The 21,897-nt window shown below is 55.1% G+C and overlaps 1 protein-coding gene and 1 long non-coding RNA gene across 2 annotated transcripts; both read right to left on the bottom strand.

Moving 5' to 3' along the window:
- Window positions 1-1,721: 1,721 nt before the first annotated feature.
- On the bottom strand, window positions 1,722-14,056 carry ADAMTS15 (ADAM metallopeptidase with thrombospondin type 1 motif 15). The gene is made up of 8 exons (XM_088177823.1): window positions 13,142-14,056; window positions 8,896-9,028; window positions 8,195-8,362; window positions 7,470-7,753; window positions 6,110-6,287; window positions 5,844-6,025; window positions 5,073-5,248; window positions 1,722-4,673 (listed from the first exon to the last, which is right to left on the bottom strand). The coding sequence occupies exons 1-8, from the start codon at window positions 14,054-14,056 to the stop codon at window positions 3,893-3,895; spliced, it is 2,817 nt and encodes a 938-aa protein (XP_088033949.1). The 3' UTR covers window positions 1,722-3,892.
- Window positions 14,057-16,677: 2,621 nt separating this feature from the next.
- LOC148221343 (uncharacterized) lies at window positions 16,678-19,834 on the bottom strand. Its single transcript, XR_015808184.1, has 2 exons — window positions 19,538-19,834; window positions 16,678-16,979 (listed from the first exon to the last, which is right to left on the bottom strand). It is a non-coding gene; the product is annotated as an uncharacterized LOC148221343 (long non-coding RNA).
- Between the last annotated feature and the right edge of the window lie 2,063 nt (window positions 19,835-21,897).

Below are 21,897 nucleotides of genomic sequence, written 5' to 3'. Positions count from 1 at the left end.
CTGTTCCTGTGGCTTGAGGCTTGGTTCAGATGCAGGACATCACCTGTGTCACCCCACTAAGCCACCACCCCCCTTCCCTTCCACTGGGGGTTCCTGGCCTTGATGCTGGGTTTGTTTCTTCCTCACCAGGTAAATACCTGGGGACTGTGTGGGGGTTTTGTCTCTCTGAGTGATCTTTAAGGGCATCTGGTTAAAAGTGTGGGGCTGTCACCTGGAGGAGCAAGGTGATCGTTTTAACTTAATTTTCTGCTCCTGAACAGAGTTGAGTGAAAGTTATGGCTATAATGGGTGGAAATCTCCCTCCCTGTTCCAAAGAAAGCCATTTGCAGCTGGTGCCTCTGCAGTGTGGGATATATGTGGGGTGAAAGGGGAGGCTCTCTATAGGAGCTGCTGAGGAGGAAGGTTCTCAGCTGTGTCTGTTTCTTTATGATTCAACATTAGGGAGAAATTCTTCCCTGTGAGGATGCTGAGGCCCTGGCACAGAGAAGCTGTGGCTGCCCCATCCCTGGAATGTCCAAGGTCAGGTTGGACAGGACTTGGAGCACCCTGGGACAGTGGAAGGTGTCCCTGTTTGTGGCAGGAGGGGATGGAATGAGATGATCTTCACAGCCCCTTCCAACACAAACCATTCTGGGATTCTGTGATGATGAAAAGCAATCTGAGCTTTTCCCCCCAGTAAAACACACGAAATTTGCCAAATCATTACAACATAATGGGGGAATAAATTGCATTTGCTGGGGGAAAATAAAATCCCAGGCAACCTGCTGAGACCTGGAGGGGTGACATCAGGCATCCCTGAGCTGACACATCCCAGGAAAAGGAAGGGCTTTATCTCACCGTTGGCCTCTGTGCAACAGGGAAGAAAGAAGGCTCTGACTCAGGGAGGGTGTGCTGAGAATCTGGGGAGGAACACACAGACAGGGTTGTTCCAGGATGTGAGAGTGCTGTTCCAGTTTACATCAATCCTTTTAATTCTATATTCCTGTCAGCCTGACAATAGAACATCCTGATTCAAGCCCAAGGCAAACCAGGCTCCTTCACTGAACATCCCCTCGGAGTCACAGGGACTGATTCACCACTGGGCTCCTTCAGGGTGGGTTTCTTTTTTACCAATAACCAATCCTGTAGCAGAACCACATCAGAACAAACCTGTTGGACTTTTAAAGGTGATGGTTTTGGTGCCTTAGGATTTTAGCTTTTGTGGTTTTCATCCATTTGTAACCCTGCAGTTCTTTAGTGCAGAACTCTAAACTCCATATCCAGTGTGAGCTGCTGCTCTCCCATTTGGGGCACACACAACAATTCCTCTCCAGGCCTGGCAATCAAGGACACCTCACTGCCTCAGGCCTGAGAGATGGAAACAAAAGTGAGTTGGGGGCAGCAAACTTGGGGTAAATGACTTCATTACCTGGAGCTGGAATTGGAAGTTGAACCCCCAAAATGCAAATGGCCCAAACTTATCAAAGTGTGCAAACCCGTGACCCATTGTCCATTTTGGTTTGTCTGCCCTAAATGTACCTGAAGGCCCTTCAGTAAATAGAATTTTTATTCTCTTAATTTTGTCTGACCTCTGTTTTTAGGTAGCCCAAAAGGCATCAATTGTGTTCTTTAGTTCATGAGCTGACACTATAAAGGGGTCAGGATCCCAACGAGACAAGGAATGCCCCGCAGCCACCAACAAACCAACTCCTGCAGGAGCGTGTCCCCCAGGGAAGCAGGTGTAACTTTAAATACAGATTTATTCAGGTTTGCTATTGACGCACAAACAGCAGAGATCGATGTTCAGTATACATGGTATACACAAAGCAGCCAGCACCTTCGGCATCTCCGTCCTTCTGCTGCACCCTCAGCAAAAGAACCACCCACGAGGAATCCCTCCCCTCCTCAGGAATGAGGCTGACAATTTCTCGGTGCCTTAGAAACCAGTTGTGGGGGTGGCAAGACACTAAAGGGCAGCTCCTCAGAGCTCTGTCCCCAGAGGAAAGCGCAGCGGGCTCAGATATGCAGGAAAACCCTTGGAAAATGGGTGGTACGTTCATGGGAATGGAGACCTGGAAGGGATTTCCTAAGAACATTAAACTCCCGTTCCCTGCTGTGCACAGCAACCACAACATCTGCTCCTGGCTCTGTGGATATGGTGGTGTTGAAAGAGGCACTAGATCGATCCTCTAGGAGGATCCCTGGGGAGGGTGAGCCCACAAACATTGTCACAAGGAGTTTGTGAGCTGCTGGAAAGACCTAAGAAGGGAACTCTCATGCCACCTGTGCCATTTCTTGTCATTCTCCCCTTGCCCACAGCTGGAGCCACCCAAGGGGCAGTGGAGTTTCCGTGTTGTACCTCCAAGCACAGCAGGCTCCAAGCCTCTACTTGCTGAGATGGCATCTTCTGCCTGCCCAAAAGCTGGGTCTCATCCCTAAAACACCTTTCTGCTGATCCCAGTAACTGCACAGCTTGACCCAGAAGCTTTGGCTTGCTCACAGTCACAGCTCATTGATTAAGAGGCACTTTCATCAGTGACAAAGTAAAAAATTCTGATGATTTGATCTGAGGAAGAGACCTAAATGATAAATGGGGTTTGGGAGAGGTAAAACAGCCTCTGACCACAACAGGCATGATGCTACAAAACCATCAGAGGTACAGAATAACCTCAGAGTAACTGGAGGGGGAAACTGGTTGTAGATGCTTTGCAGCAGCAAGAGGTTGGACAGCCCCTCTTTCCCTGCATGCCTGAACCCCGCTGAGCCCCTTTTTCCTCAGGAAAGTCAAAGACCCAAATGAATCTCCCTCTCCCACAGCTCAGAAAGGGTGCCAGGGAAGTCACCCCAGCTCTCAGAGAGCTCAGGATGTCTCAGGGAGGAAAATATCCCAACCTGGTTAAAGAGGAAAAACACCCCAGCCTGGTTAAAGGCTGGAAGCTATGGGATGGATGTCTGGGCATGACATACTGGTCCCATTGAGCATTGAGCACCATTTCCAGAGCAAAACAAAGTCTCAGTGACTGGGGGGGCTGTGTCTGACCCTGTGGAACTGCAGCACAGCTGCTTGTTGCTTTTTTGAAATGCCAGCTCAAACCTCAGGTCCATTGTGATCCCTTTTAGCCCTGAAAAGCTCCAGGGTGTAAAGGAGCATCTGGATGTTCACACAGCCCCATCCCAAAGCACCATAGGAAACCTCAGGCTGGTGAGATCCCCTGGGAATAACACCAGCCCTGCTATGCAAGGTTTACATCCATCAGGAGGGGAGGAAGGAGGTTAAAAAAATACAGAGTTAAGCACCATAAAATTTACACTGGTCAGGTCATAAACACGAGGAGAGAATGAAAATAAAGCCACCACCTTCCAGCCTGGCCCAGGGGACAACAAAGTCCCCACCAGCAAGCCCTGGAGGCATCAGTCCCAGCGCCTCGTCGCACCGGTGGTCATTGCATTGGTCAATCCTTTTGGTCCTGTTTAGCATGAGTGTTGGGGGAGTCCAGGGAGAAGGGAAGTAAGGTTGGTCCTGGCAAGGTGGGGGGAGGCTTCATCTGTGCAATTTAGGGGCATCTCCCTGCCTGTGCCACGGATCCATCACAGGCAGGGATGATCCTCCTGGTTTCCATCTGTCCCCCCAGTTCCCAGCCTCCACCGGTGGTTTCCGTGTCGTTCAGTGGCTTCGAGGTAGATGTTCATTCCCGCTCTGTCTCCAAGCGACCTGGCTGGTAAAAGCCCTCTCTCCCAGGTGCACGGGGTTGTCCCCACACCCAAGTCCCTTTTTATTTCCCTTTTTTTTTTTTTTTCCTTATTTTTCCCCCTTTTGCTATGTGCTATGGACATCTCCCCCCACTCCCAACCTCTGGGCTGCACCCAGCCATAGGAACACCACGCCCTTCCTCGCAGGCACCCCTTGACCTGCTCAGCACGGCCTCAAGGTGCAGAAATCCAGCTCCTGCGGCTTCCTCCGAAAATTGCAACTCTCCCGCGGCAGCAGGCGCCCGCTGGGGACCAAACACTTCAACGCCCGTCTCTTGAAACCCCGACCGCAGCTTTTGGAGCAAGGAGACCACGGTCCAGCCTCCCAGGCCGGGCAGGGCTCCCCGCACAGCCGGACATCGGCGGGGCGCTGAGCCGCGTCGCACTCGGCGGCCGGCTGGCCATAGGAGTCGCGACAAGCCACCGAGCGCTTCTGCAAGCCATCGCCGCAGGTGACGGAGCACGCCTCCCAGGCGCCCACCGCCCACTTGTAGGACGGGCGTTTGAAGCTCGGTCTCCCGCCGTCCAAGCGGTTGGACAGGCTGAGGACGCTGTTGTTGAGGTCCGGCGGGGTCTTGCCCTCCTTCCTGTAGGAGGATTTGTCCTCCTTGCTCTCCTTGGGGAGGTAGAAGGAGTAGCGGACGCGAGGAGGGGTCATCTTCCCCACGGAGAGCACCTCCAGAGTCAGGGGCTCCTGGATGGGCTTGAAGGCTTGGAGGCTCTCGACGGCGGTGCCGGTGCCGCTGTAGCGCAGGACGCTGCCCTTCACCATCAGGTCCCTCTCGACGGCCGAGACGATGAAGTGCCCGTTCAGCAGGTACTTGCCCTGCGCGTTCTTCAGCGCCAGGTAGTTGTCGTCGCTGACGAGTCCCTTGTAGCCCCGCTGGCGGATGTCAATGTTGGAGGCGCCCGCAGGGATGACCACCACGAAGTTGTAGCCGTGCCTGAAAGAGAAGAGCGGGCAGGGCAGGACATGAGACATCGTGCATTGCTGCAGCCCCGAGATCCTCCCACCCCTACGTTTGGCTTCTTCCTGTACAGATCATTTTGAATCTCCTCGCTGCACTGGGTTTTGTCTAGGCTGATGTCACCCAATTACAGGAAGATGCTTCAGCCCCTCGGGCTCAACAGCGCTCCATCAGCAGAAGTCAACAGAACATTAAATGTGTCCTGCTTCTCCTTCAGAGCCAGCCCAGGTGTCTGTGCCGTGATGTACACGAGCACCAGCAAATTTTGCTTAGGATGGATTTATCCTGTCACCATGTCCACAACCTTCCTGCATTCCCCACACCAAAACACAGAGCTGGGAGTAGGGGAAGCATTCGTGGTCACCAAACACTCACATGGGTTTGGTGAACAAGCCTGACACCTTCTTGCAGCTCTTGTTGTCTCCTCCGCAGACGCTGCATTTGTCAAACTTCTTCTTGGAGCCCAGCTTCCCATCACAGCCTGCCTTGATGCATTTGCCCTGGACACAGACCGAAGTGGAGTCCGGGGAGCAAGGGGTGCCATCCACAACCTAAACCAGGTGAGCAAAACAAGCTGCTGCATTTCCCTCTCACACCTCCCGAGGCCTCCCAGCTGTGTCCATCCCACCCCAATCCATCCAACAGGTGCTGAGGAGATGCCAGCAGGCACCGTGTGGCTCTTTGCTCATGTTCTGCTTTGCAGGCAGGATTTTGGGGTCTCTGAGAAGAGATGGACAGGACTCCATCCCTTTTCTGCTCCCATCTACAGAACTTCCTGCCCTTTCCCTTGCAGAGAGCAAGCACCACAGGGGACACTGCTAACACTATCCTGCTCAGTCCCATATCTGGATGTCCACCTGGTCCTGCCCGTTGCTTCCCCAGTACCCAAATTATCATCCTCCATCCCAGGACCACAGGAATATGCCTGAGGCACCTTTAAAATAATTTTAAATTACATCTTCCAGAGGAAGACCCTCCATGGGCCAACTCCAGCCCTAAGCTGATTCACACCAGACTGGTGGACTCTCCTCCTCTACCACCTCACCTGACACCATCCACCCACCAGACAAAGAACAGGTATGCATTTCCAGGAGCACTGGAGCCATCCCACAGTCCAGGCACTGACCCTGGGGGTCTCTCACCTACCTTGGGTGCCAGCACATAGAAGTAGCCGGTGCCATTGGCCCGGCAGATGAGCTTGCACTTGTCCCGGGGCGAGACGCCGGAGTATTTGGGAACCCAGGAGACGGAGGCAGTGAGGCGGTTCGTGCTGTGACTGTAGCCATTGAAAGCCTCACACTGCTCCTCACGGAAGCTCTTCCCTGGCACTGAAAATAACAGGGATGTGGTGTTGGACCTCCAGCTTTGTTTCTCTGTGGTTGCTGCAGCCCAAGCCGAGCTCCAGCCCTTACCTGCGGCAGCACAGGGCTCCAGGTTGCAGGAGCGGTATTTGACACGGATGCCCTCGCAGTAGGAGCCCCCGTTGGCCGGCACGGGGTCGGTGCATTCCCGCCTGGCCAGCTGCACCCCACCACCACAGGTCCGTGAGCACGGCCCGTACGGAGCCCACCTGGCCCAGCCACCGTCCACCTGCAGGGATGGACAGCACGGACACACGTCATCCCACACCCATCATCTCCACGCTCTGAGCCATCCCTGCAGAAGGAAAACCTCCCCCAAGCGCCCACAAACCTTCCCTGTGAGGGGAATCCCAGGGGTAGGTGACCAGTGACAGGACCCAAGGGAGTGCTCTGAAGTTGTGTTGGGGGAGGGTTAGGTTGGGTATCAGGGAAAGGTTCTTTCCCTGGGGGTTTATTGGGCACTTAACAGGCTCCCAGGGAAGTGGTGACAGCCCCAAGCCTGGCAGAGCTCAAGAAACAGTTGGACAACACTCTCAAGCATGTGGTGTGACTCTTGGAGATGGTCCTGAGCAAGGCCACTACTTGGACTCAATGACTCTTGTGGGTCCCTTCCAACACAGCAAATTCTGTGAAACTTGCCCAGGGCTGGCTGGAGCAGAGCAGCAGCCTCATTCCTTGAGAAATACATGATACCCAAGGGATCTCCTGCTCTTTCCACATCAGTGTCCCCATGCTGGGATCCACCATCAGGAGATTGGGGATATCTCTGCCAGCACCTGCTCAGAGTGACCCTGCAGGGTGTTTTTGGGGCTCCCAGCTCAGGCACTCATTGAGTGACCCTGCAGGGTGTTTTTAGGACCCCCCAGCACATGCACTCACTCACCCTGTACTCACTGAGTGACCCTGTGGGGTGTTTTTGGGCTCCCAGCACAGGCACTCACCCTGTACTCACTGAGTGACCCTGTGGGGTGTTTTTAGGGTCCCAGCACAGGCACTCACCCTGTACTCACTGAGTGACCCTGTGGGGTGTTTTTAGGGTCCCAGCACAGGCACTCACCCTGTACTCACTGAGTGACCCTGTGGGGTGTTTTTAGGGTCCCAGCACATGCACTCACCCTGTACTCACTGAGTGACCCTGCAGGGTGTTTTTGGGACCCCCTAGCACATGCACTCACTCATCCTGTAGTTACTGAGTGACCCTGTGGGGTGTTTTTAGGGTCCCAGCACAGGCACTCACCCTGTACTCACTGAGTGACGCTGTGGGGTGTTTTTAGGGTCCCAGCACAGGCACTCACCCTGTAGTCACTGAGTGACCCTGTGGGGTGTTTTTAGGGTCCCAGCACAGGCACTCACCCTGTACTCACTGAGTGACCCTTTGGGGTGTTTTTAGGGTCCCAGCACAGGCACTCACCCTGTACTTGCTGACGTTGTGCCTCTCCACGCAGGTGCCCTTGAGGCAGAAGCGCCCGTCGCCGCAGGCGGTGCCGTCGGCCCAGGGGAAGTGCCGGGTCTGGCACACGATCTGCCCCCGTGCCTTGCCCGTGCACCACAGCTTGGCACAGTACTGCATGTAGGGGCAGGGCTTGGAGCCCACCCCGAAGGCGAGCTCGCACTGCTGGTTCAGGCTGTAGCTCGTCCCCGGCAGGTCTTCGGGCAGAGGGATGGGTTTGGCAGGCTGGTCCAGCAAGCAGTCCCCTGCAGGAGTGGGGAGAGAGGGGTCTGCCAGGTCCTGGGGGTTGTGTGCACCAGGGTGGGGAGGGAAAGCACCACCCCAGAGAGATGAGGGAGAGATTGGGCCGAAAGTACCCCAGGGATGCCCTCCATCTTGGCTGTATCCCAGGCACAGATGATTCCATCTCCTGGTGATGCCTTGGAGCTGTGCCAGCAGCCTGAGTGCAGATGTCACTGCTGGGAACACCCAGAAGGTCTGGACACTACAGAAATGCTGCCAACCTCCCATTTCCTTCTAAATTTCCTTCCTTTCCAACCTCCCGTTTCCTCCTAAATTTGTTTACAAAACCAGGAGAGGAAGAGCTCTACAGCCAACCGTCTTTTCCCAGTAAACACCTCAGGGACAGACCCTTTTCCCAGGGGATGGGGACACAGGTAGGGCGCCAGGGGTACAGGAGGGCTCACCGTGGCCACTGTCCAGGAAGTCAGTGATGATGGCAGCGCTGCAGGCTGACCAGGGGTTGGCACGGTCGATCTGGATGAGGGTGGGGGACATCATGTGGTTGGTCTTCAGCCGGCCAAAGACCTCCTCACAGGCCTTCACATTGTCGTGGGGCATGTTGAACACATGGCCTGGGAGTGGGGTAAGGGAGGCAGCATGAATAACCCAGCACAGCACGATGAGCAGGAACTCCCCCCTCACCCCCAGCTTCTTTCAGGGGAAACTGAGACATGGAGTGGGACAGACCCTGCAAGGATGGCAGCTGTGGACAGCCCAGAAGAGGCAGCAAACATTCCAGCTCTCTCCAGGATGCCCCATGCACATGGAAAGCACGTGGAAAAGGAAAGGCAAGGGAAATGGTGAAGAGAAGGTGACAGGTGACTTCAGCACTTGTCTCCTCCCTCCCAGAGGTAGGTGTGCCCTCTGCCTGTTATTTCAGGTCTCCTGAATTCCTGAAAGGAAGCCAAGCTGTGGTAGCAACCATGAGAGCAAAGCCTTTTGCATCCTCAGCAGCCCTTTCCCACCTGGCTCAGGGGGACTCTTGCAGCCAAGGCAGAGTTTCCCTCTCACCACACATTGTCTCAGGTCCCAGAGGCTGGAACCAGGGCTATTCTGAACCTTGCCAGCTCCTGAAGTCCCCCTGGGAGGAAGAGGAGAGCCTTACCCAGCTCGTGGGCCGTGGTGAAAGCCGAGGGCAGCCCGTCGTCCTCGATGACAGAGCAGCTGCGCTTGGGGTCACACATGGTGCCCACGTCTGCCATCCCCAACGTGTCGCAGGTGGTGGCACCACACAGGTCCTGCCGGTCACAGAGGGAAGGGGTTAGTCCTGGGGACAGCACAGGTGTCGTGGTTCCCCTTTCCCACCCCATCCCTGGCCCCCCCACGGGGAGCTACTGATGGGAACCACACCAGGATACAGAGGCAGGAAACCTCAACCCTGACCCAGCCCAGGCTGCAGTGGTGTGTTTGCACTTAACCCTGGCACCAGGAATGTGTGTAGCATCCTGCCCTGCCTTCAGCAACAGCTTTTCCTACCCAAACAGCTCCTCTGGCCAGGGTGGAGCTGGTTGTGGATGAGCCAGTCTGGTTCCCTTCGTCCTAAGTGTGAGCTCAAAGACTAGACCCAGGTGGGTGGATGGGAACACATCTGGCCTTGGACTCAGGGCTGAGCCACTTCTCAGTATCATTTCTCAGCTTCTTCCAAGGAACAAGATAGTCCTGGACCAGGTCCAGAGGTCTCCAAGGCTAAAGAAAGTGCTTTTCCTTCCCTAAGACACTCTGTAGTCATCCTTCAAGGAGTAACCAAGCCCAGCTGATCAAAGGAGGAACCAGCCCAGGCTTCCAGCCCCAAACTGAGGACAGCCAGATCCTACACAGATGTTGCCAGGAGAGAGGCTGGGAAGGGTCTCATTGTAGGCAGATCTGCCCTTCCCCAGGTGCTTGTACTAAAAAAAAAAAGTCCATTTAAGACACATTGCTGCTGCTGCCTGGCAGTAACCTTGTCCCAGGTGCTCCCTTCCCCTGCTGGGGTATGGTTTGGGTTTGGGAGGGCTGGAGCATCCTCCCCTCCCTCGATGCAGCCCAGGGAGGCAGTGCAGTGGGCACAGAGCTGTTTTCCACATGAAAAGAAAAGTGAGGGATTCACTGGGCGCTCCCATGCTATAAATAAGTGTGATTCATGCTCAGCACTCGCCCAGCCAAAGCGCCTGGGTTGCTCAAAATCCTGGAGGAGTGCTCTGCCAATATTTCCAGCAAGGTTTCCAAGCTGAAGGCATTCCCGCGCAGGCAGGTTCAGCCGTGGGTAAATAACAGTCCTGACGACTTCAGAGAGCCCAGCCAGGGCTGAGATGGCTTTAACAGGAGACCTGGGGCTACGGAGTGTGGAGGCAAAACCGGGATCTCCAGAGAGGTGACGTGAAGAAACGTCTGGGTCTGCACAGGTGGTGGAAAACCCCATCACACCACTGGGTTCAGCGCTCTGCTCTGCAGTTTTCCTGGCCAGCTGGGACCCTGCTGCATCCCTGATCCCATCACACATCGGTGTCAGCAGGGACAAGGGGTGGCAATCCCACGTTGCACTGGCAGTGCCACCAGTGATGGGCACGGGTTGATTAATGGTGCAGAGTCCCAGTCCCAAAACACCACCCAGACCCAGTGCCATCACCACACTGAGCCAGTCCTGGGCTGCAGCTTCCCAGGACCCTCTGCCCGTGCTCTGCCCAGCACTGGGGGTTTGGGGGTGAGGATGGGGCATGGGGAGGAACGCCACAGCTCCCAGCTCCCCTCTCACTGCTCTTTGAAGAGTTCTTTCCTCGCCAGCACAGCGAGCTTTGGCTCCCAGCCCAACACCTGCACTGACACACTGACCCACTTCTCGCTCTGAACCTCGCTGGGATACACAAGCAGCAGCTCTGCAGGGGGGTTTCCCTCACTCCTCACTCCTGGGGATGCCAGGCAGCATCTCTGGGCTTTAAGGAGAGGTCTTCATCTCCCACCTGAACACCTCCCTCAGCCTTGTCAGGTGTTGAGGCTGCTCAGGAGGAGAGCTCAGAGAAATAGAAGGGGTTTAGGGTGGGAAAGCATCATGCAAGGAGCCAGCTCTGCCCTTGCTCACTGTCAGTGCTGTCCCCCCTGCTGGCACAGATACAGGGACCATGCTTGGTCCCCCGGGGGCTGCTCAGTGCATCAGCACTCTCCTGCCAGCCTGACATTCCTACATGGAACCTTCCAAGCCTTTTCATCATCCCTTGTGAACTTCCAAGATGTTGCAGAGGTCAGTTAGGGAGATCCTTGTGACTTGTGCATTAATTCACCTACTCAGAGTCATGAGCACTCTCCCCTCCACAGAGGCTTCCTGTGTGCATCCAAAGCAACTCCAAAATGCTGAGGCTTGAGCTACAGTTTCCAAATTCCCTCACAGCACCAGCCACGTGCTAGGCTGCAGCCAGATGTTCCTTCATGCAACATCCCTTTGGTTTTACAGCAAAGATGTGCAGCAAACGTTTTCTGGTGTGACACCAAGGTCCAGGAGGGGTGGGAGGAATGGACAAGCCCTTTGCCATGGTGTGCAGGGATATTTCCAGCAGGCAGGAGGGCAGCTGAAGGCTGGATGCTCTGCAGGATCCTCCAACAAGCAGTGGCTCGGGTAGGAAGGGAATCTGCACCCACCAGCTGATCAGGACTGAGCTTCTCAAAGGCAAATCCATCATTCTGCATCGCCGATGTTGGGAGGGAGCAAATCCAGGCAATAAAAGAGAGCCCCATTCGTCAGCAACTCATCATCACAACTGAAAACTGCCTATCAACCAGCCTGGAGTGAAATTTAAGTCGGGGGCTTATGTAACAGCTTTTTGGCAGGAAGATAAGCTTCGGGATGTCAGGGGACCACAGATGGATGCATTCAAGGAAGGCAGATGTCTCCCTGACCGTGTGCCTTTGCATTGAGCTTGCTTTGGGATTTCAGGAATGGATGGTTTAGCAATGTGTAAAAAATGCAGCCCAGACGTGATCCACATCTTTTGAATGGCTGGGACCGGCTCTGTCCCACGTGCAGCTCCAGTGACCTCACTGGGTTTCCACCAGAGGTGGAGCTGGCTCGTCCCTGCAGAGGTGTCAGCAGTGTCCTCCTCTCTGAGCTGCTCCAGCAGCCCGGCCTTCCATCCTGTCTGTGCTCCCATAGGATTTACAGCTGGCCCGGGGTGGAGGGGACAAGAAGACACACAGGACAAGATCTCACACGTCCTGCACAGCATCATTCCTGCTCCAGGCCATTGTCTGCCCTTGCTGAGCCCAGGCTAGGGACAGCTGAACTGAGCTGGATGCTGTATGCTTCCCACCCACGAGTGCTTGACCTGGAAAAATGTTTTGGGAATGCTCTCCCTGCCGCTGAGGGGAGTTCCTCACCTGTCCCTAATCCAAAAACATCTGGGCAGGGATAGTGGAAGGAGAAAATGCAAGGAGCCTTCGCTGCCAAAGCCTGCTGCAGCCAGCATAAGACGTGACTGTATCCTCCAAGCTGGGCTCATCCTCCTCCCATCCCATCCCATCCCATCCCATCCCATCCCATCCCATCCCATCCGTGATTTTGGGATGCAGCACTGGACTGAGACAGGACTACAGGGAAGGAGGAACAATGGGGAGAGGCTGTGGGAGCTTCAGTGTCACCCAGTTTGTGGGGATGGGAGGATGCAGAGTTCATCCCACACCCCACATCACCAGGGAGCCACGCTAAAGGCGGCTCCAAGCCTCTCTCCCAGCACAGGGGTGCCGCCAGCCCACGGCAGTGGCTCTCCCCTCTCCCCCACTCGAGGGCTGTAGCGCTGCCTGAATCTCTGGTGCTTCACTTCCAGCCCTGAACCGGGTCCATGCAGCGCAGCCAGTGCTGAGGAGAGGTCCAGCTCCTCAGGAGGACCTCGAGCGTGAGCCAGAGGGAGCAGGGAGAGGTTTTTTCTTGGCAGGTGGCACTGTGAGCTCTTCCCAGCTGGGGAGGGGGGAGCGGGACCATGCTCCTCCTCTTCTGGGCTCAGACCTCTCGTTTCAGGGTGCACGCCAGAGCCGCGGGGCACTCGCTGCCAAGCTCCTGCACGGAGGCAGGAGATAGAGCGGCAGGTTTCTGCCCGTGGGGCAACCTGCCTTTGGCCACCTCCCGGCCTCATTCACCCCATGGCAGAGATTTTTCCAGGCTGCTAGCCAAAACCTGCCCGGGGACAGCAAGAGCTGGCCCAATTCGGCTTGCTCCATGCCTCTGCATCCCTCACCCCAGCATCTGAGAGTGGAGGTTCCCTGGGAAAGAGGGAGCAGCCACAGGCACAACCTCCCCCATCATGCACACAGGTGGCAGAACACCTCAGCCCAGTGCAGGGCTCTGTGACAGGGGGGGACAGCTCCTCCGGGCCACCCCCTGCACCCACCTGCTTGGTGAAGAGGATGGCGGTGTCCCAGTACTCGGGGTGCTTGTCGCTGACCTTGTTCCACTTCTTCTGCCAGGCGCAGAAGTTGCGGAGAGTGAGGGCGGCGTTGCTGGTGACTTTGGGCCCCTTGTCATCCTGCCCGATGAGCAGGAACTTGACCACGGAGATCTGGATGGGGTTACGGATGCTGGGGTGCTTGTAGAGGCGGGCGGCCGTGGCCATCAGGGTGAGCAGGTAGTGCTGGAGATCATCCCCGTGGAACTTCACCATCGACTCGTCGGCCACCACCAGGGTCTCCACGTAACGCGGGACCGAGGCAAAGCGCTTGGCCCGGCCGCCTTTCCCCCCCGCACGCCCCCGGTACTTGTCGAGCGCCTGCAGCACGCCGGGGGTGAGCCCGGAGCCCACGGCGCAGCGGGATGCTCCGGCCCCGACGGGGCGGCCGGGGCTGCGGCGCTGCAGGCGATGGAGCCCCCCGGCCGCGCCCCCCGCCAGCGGGCTGATCAGGTACTCGGCTCCCCGGTAGCCGAAAGCCCCCCGGAGCCCCCCGCAAAGGCTGAGGGCGGCGAAGGACTCGCGGTCGGCGTTGACATCCCCCGAATAGAAGCAGTGGCGGAGAGCGGGGAGCGGGCGGGCGGCCGCCCCCAGGTACTGGGCGGCGAAGGCGGGCGCGATGAACCGGGCGTCGGGGGAGAGGTGGAGGTAGAAATCCTCCCCGAAAGCCGAGAGCTGGATCACCACCGCCTGCCCGCCCCGCGGCGGCTCGGCCGGGCCCCCCCTGAAATAAACCGGCCCGTTGATGTCGGGGTCCAGGCGCAGGGGAGTGACCAGCGCGGAGTCGGGGTCCGGGGGTGTCCCCGAGGTCAGGCTCAGCCCCGGGGCGCCCAGCAGCAGCAGCGGCAGCAGCGGCAGCATCGTCCCGGCGGGCTCAGGCCGGCGGCATCGGGGTTCGGGGGAGGCGCGGGGGGGAGAAAGCAGGACCCGGCCCCCCCCTTCCTCCCTCCTCCCTCCTCCTCCTCCTCCTGGACCCGCGGAGGCTGGAGGAGCGGAGCGGCCCCGCCGGTACCTGCTTTGCGGGGCGCACCGCGCTTTTATAGTGCGGGAGCGGGGCGCGGCTTGGCCCCTCCGCAGCCACTCCGGGGCGGGGGCCGGGGCCGAGCGGGGCCGAGCGGGGCCGGCCGAGGAGCCGAGAGGAGCGGGGAGAGAACCGCGCTCCGCCCGGGGCTGCCACCGCCTCCCCGGGGCGGAGCGGGGTGGGGGGGCGGCACCGCCGGGAGGACGGGACGGGATGGGATGGGGTGGAATGGGATGGAGTGATGGGGTGGGATGGGGTAGGGTGGAGTGGGATGTGGGTTTGAGATGGGGTGGGATAGGGTGGGATGGGATGGATGGAGTGGGATAGGGTTGGATGGGATGGGGTGGGATAGGGTGGGATGTGGGTTTGAGCTGGGGTGGGATAGAGGGTGGGATGAGATGGGGTGAGATGGATGAGGTTGAGGAGTGGGATAGGATTGTGTGGGATGGAATGGGATGCTCGGGTGAGAACAGAATGGAATCAGGAGGGGGGTGGGACGGGGTGAGGTGAGATGGGTGGGATAACGGGTGCGATGGGACAGGATGGGATGGGTGCTGGATAGATTGGAATGAGGTGGGATGTGGGGGGTGGGACAGGATAGGATTGGGGTGTTGGATGGGGTGGAGTGGGAGGAGACCCTCTTCACTTTTATTCGTGCAGCAAAGAAGGAAACTCTGCAGCCTCCCCAGGGATGCTCCCACCTCCCAGTCTCCCTCCTGCCACTCTCCAGTTTTTCTGGATCCTGCTCCAACGAAGGGATGGAGCTCTGTGACCCTGCGGGGAGGGGGCCTCTGGTTACAACAGGGGTGTGCAGGGAAGATAAAAGGTCATAGAATCATTGAGTCATGGAATAGTCTGAGTTGGAAGGGAACTTTAAAGGTCAGCTATTCCAGCCCTCCATCCTCTGCTCTGTGCTGGTATTTGGGACAGTTCAGTGGAGTGGGGAACCGGCTATTCGGCAGCTGAGGGCTTAGTTCCCAGATTTTTTCAGGAAGATAAATGTTTTCCACAGCCCAGGGGTGTCTAGCACCGAGATCTGGGCTGTGGCCCTCCATGCACCTCCAGACCTGCCACCCCAGTGTAACACTGCCCAACAATTGCTGCATTCACACTGGGAATCCCTGTTCTCCCCAGCAAAGCAGCTTCCAGTGCACCCCTCTCCACCCCACCCTCATTCAGGGGCTCAGCTGGGGGGCAAAGGCGATTTCCACCTCTGAGCTCAGCCTCCCTTCATCCATCACCACCACAGTGCACTCCATAAGTGTTAACACGTGCAGTATCCTCTGCTCTGAGACTGCAGGACAACCTGTACAGAATAAATGGGAATTCCCCACACCCACCCAATGCAGGGATCAATGCAGGGTGTGGAGGATGCTGGGCAGTTACTGCTCTGGGGAGACAGAAAGATCTCACTGTGGATGGGATTTTTGGAGAGCAGTGAAGAGTTCTCAGCAACAACCTGTAACTGAGGAACAGATTTATCAGCACCAGTAAGCACCACAGTTTGGTTTAGTGATAAAATTAAGGCCTCTCATGGACAAGCTGGCTTTGATGTGATTTCAGCAAAGGCTGAAATCCTTTGAAATCCAAGCACAGCTGAAGAATGTGTGCATGTATGAAACAGAATCCAAGGCACAGAGCCCACAGCCCACAGCCCACAGCCCGGCTCGTTTTGCTGTCAGTGCGTGGTTTGCTCAGTCGTGTGCCTTGCAGCTGAACTTGTGACCCAAAAAAAAATTCTGCACTGGGCTGAGGGAATCAGGGATTTTGTCTGCTGGCCAAAGTGCAATGTGCCCAGGGATGTTGGTAATGGGCAGCCCAGGGAGTGGGGGAAAATGGGCAGCCCAGAGAGAGTGGAGGAGCAAGGATAGAGAGACACAATCTTGAGCATCTTGAGGTGCCAGGAGGGAATTTCTCCTTCCCACAGCCTTGCTCCACTCAGCAGGACGAGTTCCTCCAGCATCCAGAATGCCACAGGCTCCCAGAGCTGCCACCAGCTACCTCAGCCTAGAGGTCACCGAGCCAGAGTTACTGCAGCCCCTGAGCTCCAGCCCCTCCATCTGGGAGCTCTCATCAAGAGGATGAGTCAAACCAAGCTGGCAGGAACTTTATCAGCCTGGAGAACATTTGATTGCCTCCTGATGGGGAAAGGCAGGCAGCAAATGTGAGTGGTTTGGCTCTGGGCTGAGACCCACCAGGCACAGGACTCGCTGTGTCCCGTGATGCTGCCGGGACCCATGGGCTGCAAGCACAGGGCTGGAACAGCTGGATGCTCTATCCCAGCCTGCCCAGCCCTCACTGAACAGCTGGGAATCACCTGTCCCAGGCCAGGTTGCTTTGTTTGCAAAGCTGCTGCTTCATTTCCCTGCCCAGGGTGAGCAGAAGAGCTGTGCAAGGAGCACATACTGGTCACCCTTTCCAGGCAGCCCCAGTGGATACAGGAATTTTTCAAAGCACTCCATAAAAGAAAGAGGCACATTTTTATTTTAATTCTCCTCTTGCTCGAGAATGTGATGTGATTTTTCTGTCTGGGGACAAACCAGCAGCTGCTAGCACCCCACACCTGAAGGAAGGAGCTGGTCCAGGTGACACCTTGGTGTCACTCCTCGTCTTTCCAGGTGCTTGGGGCTGAGCCTGGCTGCTCCTCACCCCCTGCAGTTGGTCTGGATGTGATGGAAATGGGATGAATATGTGTGACTTGGAGGAGGGCACACAGGAAGCAGGGAATGGAGATGGCAGATGCCTTTGGAACATTCTGAGCACCTACAGATAATGAAATATATCAAGGTATATAAGGCGGATTCTGCTTCTACTTTGATTTTTCTCTAGAAACCACTTTAAGGTAAAGCCTATCTCACTCAGGCTTAATCCACTGCTCACTCTGATCTTGAAATATCAGTGTGAACTGGTCTGCAGTGTGGATTCTCCTTCTCTCACCTTCCTCTCAAGCATCTCCAGGAAGCATCAAGTCATTTTTTTTCTTTTATTCATCACTATGATGAAAATGCATTCATTTTAAAATACAAAAAGATTAAAAAACAACCACCTCAAACCTCACATATCTCTTGGATGCTCCAGTTCACCGAAGAAATTGTTTTAAACTCACCATCTGAGAATTTTAGGCCAAAGATAGAGCAGAAAGAGGTTAAGGCAGGGAAAACTGCCACTCAAGCAGTTGAATTTGGCTAAAAGGTTGGCACATCAGAGGTTTGGGCTCTCACCCAAAATTTCAGGCTGTGCTCTCCCAACTCCCCCTCACCTGGGCAGGAAGGAAGATCAGCTCCAGGAAATGAGGATGAGTCAGAGTGCATTGTTAGTTGGCTTTCCAGGAAATAAAGGCTTGGAGAAGAAAATCTAGCTGGGTCTAGGTAGGGACACTGAGGGTGAAATACACAAGAAACCTGAGCACGTGGAGGACTCAGCAACCTAAAACCTGCCCCATCCTGGGCCAGGAAGATGCTGGCTTTAATTAGCTTTATTGTGACTGATGATAGGACAGGAGGTGGGCAGGGTGCTCCTCCTGGGGTTTCCCATAACAGGGATGGTGGGAGAAGAGGATCTGTGCTTTGGAGCTCTTCAAGCCCACATCTCTGTGCCCCACAACAAAAACCAACCCAGCCTGCTCCCCCTGTGCACAGGAGACACGGGAGAAGGATCCCTGGGCCTTGCTCACCCCTGCTGCCCTCCCACATGGTCCTGACACATAATGTCACCTCTGCACTGAGGGAACATCATGGTACACTGAAAAATCCCACTGTAATTCCTGGGTTTGTGCAATTTCCAGCTGGTATTGCAGGTCCTGGGGTTGCTGATAGTTCATTCCCTCTGAAAGCATCTAAAATCCCCCCTCTCCTCAGTCCCCTTGCTATTTAAGGCTTTCTGCTGCTTGAGGAAGACAGAAACAGGTTTTTCCATGTTTTAAAACAGTATGTGGAAATTTAGAAGAGCCAGATGACATCCCACACCCTCAAAACCCAGGATCACGTGTTTCTTTTCACCTTCACCTGGGGATTGATGGCCCAGGACTCTCAGCACTGTTGTGTTCCCACCTGGGGCAGGGTCCACCCTTGATTAATTCCCTTTCTGGGTCATTAAAATGATGCACATCTGGAATAAACCTGGGGTGATGGAGATTCCCCAAGCCAGCTCTGGAAGGTGCTCATCACTCAGGAAAACCATTACAAAGTTCATTTTTATCAACCCATAAGCCATGTGAGAGTGCAATAGAGAGGAGGGGAGATTGTGATTATTATAAAATAATATTTTCATTCTAACATGCCATATTTATTTAGAGAATGTATAAGTTGCTCCATAGGAAAAGCAGCCCTACAGCAGGCTTGGAGGATTTTAGAGGGTTTTAACCCAGACCAGACACAGCTTTGGAGTCTCAGGAAGGACCAGACAATCGTTGGAGGATGTTATCACTGATGTGCTGGTCTCAGGACACCTTGGGATCCCCAAGACCCAGACAGGAAGGAGAGAAGCAGCTTCCCAAGGAGGAGGCTGCAATGCTGCAAACAGGATTTAGCCCTTGATTTTGGAAAGCCACAAACCTGCTCTCCTTCCACCTGGACACAACTGGGGTTCCAAACCCACCCTGAGGCAAGGCTGACCTCTAGTGCCACATCCCTGCTCTGGAAATCCAGGTATGAAATGGAATGAAGGCAATGGATGATGGCGTTACAAATCAAAGTGCAAATAAAAATAGAGAATAAATAGGGAAAATAGATAAAATTATACGAAAAAATATCTAAAGATGGTTTAGAAATTAAGAAATTGAATTCTTACAAATCGTATCAAATCAAATGAAAACATCACCATGAGCCGTGGCTCTTGATGTGCCCACCATCAAAGGCACCAAATCTCAGAGGCAGCATCATCAGCTGATAAACCAAGACCCAGCCTGGATGTCCCTGCCCTTCCCTGGCTCCTAAAAATCTTCTTTTCCCACCTTTAGGGGATCCAGGGGAATTAGCATTTCCTCAGCATCACCCCCAGAGCAGCCAACCCTCTGATAAATCATCTCCAGGGATGAGCTGCTTCACCGTGGGGGCATCTAAATACAGCACTAAGAAGAAGGAAAACCCTTTTTTTTAATGGGATATTCAGGATTTTGAGGCACCAAACCCTAAATCACCACCACTTTTAAGGCAGGAGGGCCCTCTCGTGGCTGTGGCCATGGGAGGAGGGGAGGGCAAGGCAGCAATTACAGATTCATCCCGGCACATTTCACTCCTTAATTCGCTCACTGGCCCCAAATCAAGCCCAAATCTCCCCTTTCCTCCCAGAAACAACCATTTCCCTGACCCCCCCTTACCAACCTTCACAGCCAGGATGGTTTCACTGAATGTAACTTGGCAGGACTCTGATATAAAGCCCAGCTGCTATTCTGGTAGACATTTCTGTTCATCTGATTACTTTAAATGAAAACTAATGGAAATATTCCTCTTGCAATGGGGTGGGGTTTGAGCTGGCTGCAGCACCCCTTCGCTCCCACTTTCCCAGCAGATTCCCAGGGATGGATTTGGGGTTTCCCACCGCAGCGTAGGGCAGCACTGACATCTAGCGGTTTCGATTCTGGGGATTGGCTCTGCTTCATTAGCAGCTCAAATAATTGTCCCAAGTGTTTTCTCTGCGCTGAGAGCAAAAGGGAATAAGTAAAACTCAGCCTGGAGGTGCAAATTTGGATGTGAACCCGTTGGCAAAGCAAGGAGGGGGCAGCAAAGCATCTCAGACTTCCCCAGAATGGGGAGATATTGCTGCTGCAGAGCAGGGACAGCAAGCGCAGCGTGGGTCTCATCCCGGGAGCCCAAATCCCCTCGGCACCGGGTGCTGGGCAGGAGCAGCCCTTGGGGAAGGGGACAGGAGGGACCTGCCCGGCTCTGCAGGGCTGGGGACACGGAGGGGAGTGGGGCAGAGCTTCGCGAGCTGTTTGATCCAAAGGGGCTTTAAATCACAGTGACTGGGATTTAATGGCTTTCACATGCTCAGGCAGCCCCTGGCAGCGAGAGCGGAGGGCGAGGTTTGGTGACGGCGCATCCTGCGAGGGGACAAGAAGCAGGAACCCCAAAAAGTGTTGAGGCTCTTCACCCTTTGCCGGGAGGAGATGCAGAGGGGCAGCCAGGTGAGGGTTTGTTCTTTCCCAGCGCGTCTTTGAGCTGGTTTGTAACGAGCCCGGCGAGGCTACGAGAAATTCCAGCTACTGTTTGCAGAGCGAGCCGCTAATGAAAACCAGCGGTGCCTCCAAGCTAAGATGCAAGCATGTCCTCCCAGATCAAAGATGCAGCTCCGGGAGCGGAAAGCCGGGAATAAATTACATCCTGTTGCCTGCAGCCTTACCTGTCCCGGTTCAGAGCAGGGGCACCACCTCCCTGCCTCCCCTCCCGCAGGAAGGCAAAGCCCCGGGAGATGTTGGCACCGTCCGTGGGGTTTGGGGTTGGAGGAGGCAATCAGGGCTCGCTGTTGGCTTCTGCTCCTGGCTCTGCACTTTCCTGCTGGTGTTAAAACACAAACTGTCCCCAGCCCGAGGGAGCTGGAGAGGGAGGAACACCCACCCGAGTCAGTGGAAAAAAACAGACTGAGCTCCCTGCCAGGACAGGAGGGGGCTGCTGAGGAGACCGGCCAAGGCTCTGGGTTTTGGAGGACCCCATTAGATACGGAGACATGTCCCAGAACAAACTCCACCATACCTGGCCTTGCTTTCCTCCCTTCCTGCAGTTTTCTGGCCACCCAACACCTGGATTGGAAGTGTCCCCTTCCACACCTGGGTCACTGTCCACCACAAGCATCCAAAATTATTTTTGATTATTACTTCCTTCTCTGCTACAGTCGCAAACCCCACACTTTAAAAAGGAGTAACCAGAGCCGTGGCCCCAGGGCAGCTGCTGTTTAGAGCCAGGGCCGTGTGTTTACTATATAGGTAGGGATGTGGCTTTTAAGTGGAGATAATAATAGAGAGGGAGATGTAAATACATCCTGGAGTAAAGGGAGAGCAGCCTTTAACCCCACTCGTCATTACTCAGCACTGGCCAGACTCTGGTTTCCCAGGAATCCTGAGGTGCCAAATGCTGCTTTGCTCTTCCAGTTCATTTTAAGATTAGGCTGAGGGGGGAAAACAACCAAGTGTGTTCCTTGGGCTGACACTCCCAGTAAGGTTAAAGGAGCACAGCCCAAGTGCTGAGCGTGGGCTACTCCCTTTCAAAGGTTTAGAAAACCAGGGCACGGAACAGGACAGGATCCACCACCCCCAAACTGCAGCAAGGACGTCCCAGGATGTTCCAGTGCCGCACAAAGGGCGCTCCAAAGGCCAGGAATTTCATGAACTAATGGAGAAGGAGGGCTTAAGAGGAAAGAAGGAGTAATATATATACGTAGTGATTTCCCTTTCTCCGTGACAGCCGGTTGTTCCCTGCTTCTGAGTGGGTTCCCAGCCAGGGACAGAATGTTTCTGCCCATCCCCTGGTGCTCGCCACGCTGAGCACACAGCAGCTACCTGGATTTACAGCCTGAGACACTTATATTGCTGTAGGGTTTTTCCTCATTGCAAGGGAGTTCAGTTGGGAATTCAGTCTGCAACGGGGTGAATGAAGGGTTTGTAAATGAAGTCACACAACACACACAGAGAAACAAACAAAAAAAAAAAAAAAAAAGAGCAACAGGAGGAGCTGGCTGCATTGTATTA

This window comes from Sturnus vulgaris, chromosome 23, assembly GCF_052056855.1.
Source record: "Sturnus vulgaris isolate bStuVul1 chromosome 23, bStuVul1.hap1, whole genome shotgun sequence".
In the NCBI taxonomy this organism is placed as follows: Eukaryota; Metazoa; Chordata; class Aves; order Passeriformes; family Sturnidae; genus Sturnus; species Sturnus vulgaris.
The sequence above is the reverse complement of the archived record's forward strand: the minus strand, read 5'-3'. Positions and strand labels throughout refer to the sequence as shown.